General features: G+C 40.1%; 2 protein-coding genes across 2 annotated transcripts; one reads left to right on the forward strand and one right to left on the reverse strand.

The window, feature by feature from the left end:
- Nucleotides 1–158: 158 nt before the first annotated feature.
- ndufab1b (NADH:ubiquinone oxidoreductase subunit AB1b) lies at nucleotides 159–2,402 on the reverse strand. Its single transcript, XM_055035193.1, has 5 exons — nucleotides 2,190–2,402; nucleotides 1,027–1,146; nucleotides 801–888; nucleotides 548–649; nucleotides 159–470 (listed from the first exon to the last, which is right to left on the reverse strand). Exons 1-4 carry the CDS (start codon nucleotides 2,358–2,360, stop codon nucleotides 558–560), a joined length of 471 nt encoding a protein of 156 aa, XP_054891168.1. The 5' UTR covers nucleotides 2,361–2,402; the 3' UTR covers nucleotides 159–470; nucleotides 548–557.
- Nucleotides 2,403–2,625: 223 nt separating this feature from the next.
- Nucleotides 2,626–4,970, forward strand: dctn5 (dynactin 5). The gene is made up of 6 exons (XM_055035812.1): nucleotides 2,626–2,769; nucleotides 2,892–2,960; nucleotides 3,061–3,179; nucleotides 3,421–3,532; nucleotides 4,157–4,259; nucleotides 4,377–4,970. The coding sequence occupies exons 1-6, from the start codon at nucleotides 2,722–2,724 to the stop codon at nucleotides 4,472–4,474; spliced, it is 549 nt and encodes a 182-aa protein (XP_054891787.1). The 5' UTR covers nucleotides 2,626–2,721; the 3' UTR covers nucleotides 4,475–4,970.
- Nucleotides 4,971–8,443: the final 3,473 nt, after the last annotated feature.

Genomic DNA, 8,443 nt, shown 5'->3' on the forward strand with positions numbered 1-8,443 from the left:
TCCCATTGTCTAAATTGCTCCCTTTTTCCTCCAAAGTGCTTTGCTTTTCAGAGAAATCTGTACCGGGTGTTTAATACAGAACTGAATTCTTGCATACAGCAGACAAACAAATCAAATCTGTATTCGTACGCTGCGAACGAAATGAGACCGGAGCCGCGTTTACAGAACCCAACATCCTGACTTTATTGATCTATTCAAGAGAAAAATCATACATCAATTTGACAGGCTGGAACCTGAAGCAAAATGAAACTCAGGGCCGTGATAGATCCTCGTTTAATACAGCTTTTTAACATCCAAGCTCCCACTCACATGTTCGTTTTAAATACAGTGAAACACAAGACACGGCAGGCGATTGCAGACGTCGCTACGATGGACCGAAGAGCTTGAAGGAGGGGCGGGGGAGATGTCAAAGTGGGAAAAAAACTGGCGCCGATCTGCTTCTTAAGTACTTCCCATGGGGTGGGCACCTTCTGTAAGAAGGAAGTGATGTGAAAAATCAAATGAAGGTGTGCTCCAGAGAAGCGGAGAGCAGAGTGGAAGCACTTGCCTTTGAACTATCATTCATAAACATCCTTCTTGTCTGCAATGTAATGTACAATCTCCTCAGGAGTCATGAGCTTCTCCGCTTCGGCATCTGGGATCTCAAAGCCTGCAGCAGAAACGGAATAGGAAGGTCCAATAAACTGAAATCCAAAACATTATTTTTTTTAGCTCAAGAGCATCTTATGCTATAAGATGAGCCACTGAATTCTGCATGATCTTTACTTCTCAACCTGGATAACTAACCAACCGGCTCTCACCAAACTCGTCTTCCATGGCCATTATGATCTCCACCTGGTCCAAGCTGTCCAAGCCCAAGTCTTTCATGAAATGGGAGGTTGCCTGAAGCTGGAGAGTAAAACATTTATTTAGTGACTTTATCGCTGACTCCAGAAAATGTAGACACTACATTCCAAAGTTTGCTAGGCTTCTTACAGATCCAAGAAAAACTTTTTTTTTTTTTCGTCTTGTTTAGAACCAACTCACCTTTTCTGGGTTGATCTTGTCATAGAGTTTCAGTACATACAAGACACGGTCTTTGATGGTTTCAAGAGTGAGAGGGGGCAGGTCGCCATACTGTCGGCACATCAACCCCACTGATGAGATCTAAGCAAGGCCGGGAAGAAAGAGACAGGAAAGATCAACACTAAAGAAACAAATGATCTACTGATTATCAGCAAAGTCCTGGTAATAACAGGCACTTGGGAACCCAAAAATACAATCTTTTTACAATCTGGTAACATTTTTCAGTGGGGAAGTCATCACTGACAGAAGATGGCTTAAGTAAGGCTACTTTCACAATCAGCAAAATACACAAAGTTGTTATAGAAAGTATTTCAGCAGTTATTGGGCAAATGAATTGTTTTGTAATGCTAATTTCTACTATGAGAAAATTATCTTTCTTAGAGACACACAAGAAGCTCTATAGTGAAAAAAAAATAAGATGAACATAACCAAAGCTGGTAACAGTCTGCCTTTGGTGTACTTGCACTTTATGATCTAATTCCTTAAGAAACTGTCAGAAATTAGGAATAACTGCAGTGCAGAGAGGATAGAATGAAGGAGGTATTGGACTCATCTAGATCTGAGAGGAAAAGTGATGCATCTTTTAATTTAGACCAGTTACATTTTTACTCGTCTTCACCTGTAAAAAGTAGTGAAGCAAACGTGTCCGTGTGCTGCACAGCATATTTAGTAATTAACCCTAAAGACTCGAGTTTTCAATAACAAATCGATAATGATGTCTGTTTGTTGTGTAAAGTTCTTTCTGCTATTCCTTCGCAATCTTGTAAGTGTGTAAAAACACGCCTTTAGAGAGTGGTTTTCATCCGCTGTTAGAAGCATTTAACTTAATGTATGTCTGGGGTGCAGACTTGCTCCACACAAGTACAACAACACACCCCAGTAAACTTTGCTAACAGCTAGCATTACGTGCTAACAACCCACAAAACTCAGCAGTTGCGTCGTAATAGCAATTCGTTCATAAATGTGGCCCCACCACCGTGTTGAAAGATTAGTCCGCGAGCTAAAACAGAGGTCACGCATCCCATTAAACCCGCAACAGACTCTATGAGCCTGTGAGCTTTGAAAGACATCGGGTAGGTCACACGGCTAGGCCGCAGCTGTGCCCCGCGCAAGCAGCAACTCACCCTGCTCTGTTCCAGCCACCGCGTCCTCCGGCTATCTGCGACGAAGGAGAAAGGGAGGTGGACGGTGACTTCCGGGACGACAGCCGCTCTGAGCGCGAGGCTGACCGGGCAAAGCCTCAGCGAGGGCCGGGCGAGCGAGCGGACACAGTGCTGCAGGACACGGGCCGCCATGTTGTAGGAGAACCTGCTGAATCGGAGGCAAGTGAGAAGACTCCGGGTCAAGGGCTCCAATCTGCGCATGCGCGTTTAATACAAGCGGATTTTTATTTTAAAAAAATAATTTACTGTTTGTTTTTGTTTAATATTTTTATAGTTTACCGTAGAAACTTTTTAAAAGAGATATTCATACGAATAATAATTTATTAAAAAGAATAATCATGGAAGTGTCCAGGGCAGACTAATCGATCCTTGAGTGAGCATGCGCAGAACACAGGAAGTGAAAAGGGCTGAACACAGAGCTGAAAATAATAACTAGATGCTTTTATCAAATAACAATAACGTCTGTCGTTGATATTACAACTAATTACTAACCATGGAGCTGTCTGAAATATTGTACAACAAAGCGGAGTACATTGAAACGGTAACAAATGTGGCGTTTGAATCCTTTAGTAGCTAAAGTAGCGGTTCTTTTAACTAGCTGACAGCTAATGGGCGTTGGATGCAAGAAGAGGGATTTTAATACTCATGTTGTGGTTTTTACAGGCATCTGGGAACAAAGTGAGCAGGCAGTCCGTGCTGTGCGGGAGTCAGAACATCGTACTGAACGGCAAAGTGAGAAAGCAACAAGAACGCACCGAGCTAACGCTGTTGGCTGTCAAGGAGAGGAATCTGGCTTTAATGCTTTTCTTCCTGTTTGTTTTTCCTCCTTCAGACTATAGTGATGAATGACTGCATCATCAGGGGGGACCTGGCTAACGTCAGAGTGGGTAGACACTGTGTTGTGAAAAGCCGGAGTGTTATTAGACCACCTTTTAAAAAGTTCAGCAAAGGGTAAGGCATTCTAATCATGTCACATTTAATCTTTCTTCAGTTCTGTCTCAAAACGGATCCAGATGCTTTGAGTTTTGGCAAATGTCTTCATCTCTCTCTGTACATATTCAGAAAAAAAATAATAAAATAAACAACTGACCAAACTTTATTGCAGTCAGTCATTCTGCAGGCTTTTAGAGTCTTATTTGTGTGTGTTTTCATTCATTCGCCGTATCTTATCCTCATCCCTGTTTGGCTTCAGTGTGGCGTTTTTCCCACTCCACATTGGAGACCATGTCTTCATCGAGGAGGACTGTGTGGTCAACGCAGCGCAGATCGGTTCCTACGTCCACATCGGCAAGAACTGTGTGATAGTAAGTGTGTGTGTGGGGGGGGGAGAGAAATATTTGAACGAACAAACCCAAGAACGGTGAAAAGACAGCCTGTCTTGGAAAAAGAGAGAGGAAAAAAAAGTGGAACTGCCTCCCAGCTACTGTCTTCTGCAGTCACATGGTGGTCATGCTTTGAAGAGAAGAAGAAGAAGATAGCAAGCGGCACCGAAACATCAGATTAATATGTGTCTATTTGGGGGCGTGGGGGAGTGGAGGACATGCAGAGAGAATATTTATGGAAATAGAGTATAGAGAAATAATGTTTACATAAAACAAATAAAGAGACATACAGCCCCCTCTCCTCAGCGTTTAAAGTTAAATCAGACTAAGCTTCTCATTCAGGTACCAAAATTATTTCTATTTTCTAAATGCAACAATATTGGGAAAATAAACTATATAATCTTCTTTTTATATTTCTATTTTACGTTGTTTTTGTAATCCACATTTAGAAGTTGAAAGAGTGCATAGCACAGCAATTATAAGCCGTTCAGTGTCTCTTAACATTTTCCTGTATTGTAAAAGAATGTGAATCAATACGGCTTCTGGAGGCGGTGAAAGGTTTTAACTCGGAGATGTTTGTTCATTTTATTCGCTCTTGTCTTGCAGGGTCGTCGATGTGTGCTGAAGGACTGCTGCAAGATCCTTGACAACACGGTGCTTCCTCCTGAGACAGTGGTGCCACCTTTCACCGTCTTCTCCGGATGTCCAGGTCAGCAGGACACACAGCAGACTTTTGTCCTTTTTTTCCCACCAAACCTGCTTTTAATAGTCTTTTTTTCTCCTCCCTCTCTCTCTCTCTCTCTCTTCCTCTGTGGTGCTCCTCCAGGTCTGTTTTCAGGAGAGCTCCCAGAATGCACACAGGATCTCATGATTGATGTAACCAAGAGCTACTACCAGAAGTTCCTGCCTCTCAGCCAGATCTGAACCACACCGCAACACTTTAAGCCAGCCCTGCGTTCAGACGGGTGGGAGGTCCTGGAGAACTGCACTGGACTTTTCTCATCAAAACATCACACTAGGATTTTATTTAACTGCTCTTCCGAATCCTGACATTCTCCAACATGTCAGATCCAGAAACAATCTGAGTACTGATTTATTTTATACACCAATGTTTTCCTCATCTGCCACTTGTAAGTGAAGGAGAGGTCAAAACCTTATAAAATTCAGCTGGTGGATCTTCAGCAGCGTTGGCTGTATATGTAACCCTGTATCTTCCCCTTTAAAATGAAACAGTATGTGTTAGTTTGATTTTTTTCCTACTGTACCCCAGACTTTGTTGAACCCCATTTTGATTTTTTGATTTTTATTTTCATTTCATCTTGTTGAAGGTTGTGTCTGCTTTGCATTTGTCATTTAAGTTTACAGTTGTTTTAACACTCAATTATTTAAACCTGTAAATAAATGCAAATGTGTGAAATTATCTAAGCTATTAATCTTTAACAATGACAATGTTGAGTTCTATTAATTCAGAGGCCAGCTTTAGATTGCAAGGTAATCTATTAATGGAAAATATCCACTTGACATTTGGAAAAATGTCAAGTGGATATTCTCTTTTCCTTTTTCCCCCTCTCCGAGGGGGAAAAAGGAAAAGGCATTCGATATCTTGGCGCCCTCTGGTGGTTCAAAGAAGAACGTCAGGTGACCATTAGTTTTTCCGTCTGAAAATGAGGAAAAAAACGTTCTGAGATGACGTCGAACTGACGTTTACACATGGAAAACCCTGCTGCTTTGAAACGTTCCATTATATGCGTATTTCTAGAACTATATTCGCAGTTTAATATTTATCCTGGACCTTTTGTAGACTGTCAAAATAGGACTATGCCCAAGTAGAACAGCTTATACTTTTCTAGCTAAAAGCTAATTCAAACGGCCGAAACGAGATCTATTTTCTGATTGGGTGGCTACGGCCTATGGCAAGCCGTGTTAACATAAATTCGGTTTTGCCTGACTATCCGTAATTACGTTCCAGATATCTCAAATTGTTTTATGACTAGACGTTTTAGCAATTTAAGATATCTCCAATTACATTCTGACTAGTCAAAATGACGTCAGATTTACCATTGATTTGTATGGGGACTTCAATTCAAGATATCTACAATGAATTACTGATTATGTGAAATACACATTTCAGATATCTACAATTAAATTATGACTAGTCAAAATTATAATTCAAGATATCTCTAATTAGTCCATAATTCAAGATATCTTAAATGTATTTTGGATAGGAGAAATGTAGTTTTGACTAGTGGAAATTAAATTATAGATATCTTAAATGCAAATAATGACTAGACAAAACTAAATTAGAGATATCTAGAATTATAATTTTGACTAGTCAAAATTCCTTTTACGATATCTCTAAATGAATTAGAGATATCTTGAATTACTCAACTTTTCTATTTAAGATATCTTAAATCAACATCCTGACGAGTCAAAATGACATTACTGATATCTTAATTGGCATTCTGTCTAGTCAAAGCGTCACTGATTTACGTGTATGGCAATTTGAAATTTTAACAAAACAATGAAAAATAGAAAAAACGAAAAAAGATGTTTAAAAATTATTATTCTTACTAGTCAGAATGTAAAAGCAGATATCTTAAATTACCATTCCGGATAGTCAAAATGTAGTTTTGTCTAGTCAAAATGCATTTTCAGATATCTGGAACGTAATTACGGATAGTCAGACGAAATCGAATTTATGTTAAATCGGCTTGCCATAGCTGGTCATTGGTCACGTGACACTTCTCTGTCGCATTCAAACTCCGAATCTGACGTCATAGATTGACGTCAATGACCAGCAGAAGCAGAGCCTTTGAATGTTGGGCATCTGCGATCATTTGGTCACAAATCACTTCTCTTGCCTTGCAGTAAATGCTTGCAAACACAAAGCCCATTAGAGACTTAATGGGCTTTAAGATTGGTTGATCCTTTCTTCAGTTTACAAGCTATGCATGGTTCAAGAGAAATGTCGGGTCATGAAAGACTCGTTTGACCGCCGATGACAAGGCGGTCAGTGTCATGTGATTCTAGTCACATGACACATGGTGGGCTGGGAAATAAGCTTCCATACCTTTGTATGGAAGCTTATGGGAACTATAACTTATGGTACATATATATAGAGATATAGATCTATATTTATATAGATCTATATCTATATGTGTGTGTGTGTGTGTGTGTGTATGTGTGGGTGTGTGGGTGTGTGTGTGTGTGTGTGTGTGGGTGTGTGTGTGTGTGTGTGTGTGTGTGTGTCGTGCTTTCTCTGTGAACGCTGATGTTTTCTTGGGGCTCTTTAGTCCAAAGACCAAAGCCATGTGCTCTGTAAGTTTCTAACTTAAACAGTGACTGCATAAAGGTGTGCATCAAAAGGTTACAGTTTCCAAAAAATTGTAATATTTCTCATCACTCATATCTGAAATTGAACAGTAAAATTAGAATATTACATCTGATCCATAAGGACATTTCATGCCGTCAGTCCACAGAACCACAGGCTGTCTGTGATCAGCCACTTTAAACCCCCCCAAAAAACAAGAGACATAACAACAAAATGCAGTTGAGGTGGGTTTATTCGGTACCGCAGGTCACATTTGGACCGACACCAACACACAGTGAGACACAGAAGTTGCTATTTATACCTTGAGCAATTTGACCATACATGCCAAGTAAAGGAGTAATCAAAACAAATAAGACATAAACATTATTTACTAACACAAAAATAATTAATGGTGCTAGTAAATATTTATATAAATGCAAAGCATTAAAACTAAACTAATCAAATAATACATTTTACTTAGTAGTAATTTGTGCCTAATGCAGTGTATTTCTTGTTCTCCGTCTGCAGATGTATAAAAGATTGTTTTTGCTCCCTGACTTTTGTCTGGACCTCAGTCTCTGAATTGTGGACTTCACAATTTGCTGCGTTGGCCGGGAACCGTCGCTGGTTCATGCAAGTCGGTGGACCTCAGGAGAGGGCTGATCACCAAACCTTCAAGCTGGTTTTCCTCCAAACCTTCGCCAGGTCTGGCTGAGAAAAAGAGGACTCTTCTGGTGCTCCACCGGGTTGGATCAGCCACGACAGGATAAAAACAGAGCTGAGAGGGGCTGCAAAACATCTTAAGGTTTGTAGGTCTATCAAATTAGACTGAGGATTGAAATAAACGTTTCAAATAAACGTTTTAAATTGTAGGAGGTTTGCAGAATAACAATTAGAGAATGGGGAATTATGTGTTCAGTATTTGTCACAATGGCGTAAATTTGGATTTCCTAATCATGGGTTATTTGAACCCGAGTTTTAGATAGTAATTCACTGCTACAGAAAGACCAGCTGCTGAGAAATAAATAAATAAATTTAAAAAAATCTCACTTTTACAAATAATGCAAGAACACACAGATACACTCAGTCTGGAAATAGGAATAAAAAAATAATTAAAAAAATTAAAAAACCCACGCACAACATAGATTCAGATGGTTCAGAAAGCTGAAGAAAGAAAAAGAAACATGAGAAATCAGCTGAACAAGACGAGAAAAATAATAAAACTAATGACTTTTTCTCTCTTCCCAACATGTCAACCTGCTGCGATGAGCTTGCATCCAGCGGCACCAACGGGTTCACCTGACATCGCTACTCTATCCAGCTCTTCCTCCTTACCAACCATCAACCTCACTGAGGAAAGACCCTTTTTTTTTTGGACATTGATGACCATTATCCCTACGGCCCGAAGACTGAGGAGGAAGACATTATGCCTCCCCTGGAAGAGTGAGGAGGACAAGGATGTTTTACCCTGGATTCTGAAAACAACAGAATATTCTACAAAACCTGCTTCGTCTGATCTTCAGTGTCCCATGTATGAACCGTGAGGTTGAAGAGGCCCAACTGCACAATTCTGCCAACTCACC

This window comes from Poeciliopsis prolifica, unplaced genomic scaffold (assembly GCF_027474105.1).
Source record: "Poeciliopsis prolifica strain line A6 unplaced genomic scaffold, Auburn_PproV2 SCAFFOLD010, whole genome shotgun sequence".
NCBI classification, from domain to species: Eukaryota; Metazoa; Chordata; class Actinopteri; order Cyprinodontiformes; family Poeciliidae; genus Poeciliopsis; species Poeciliopsis prolifica.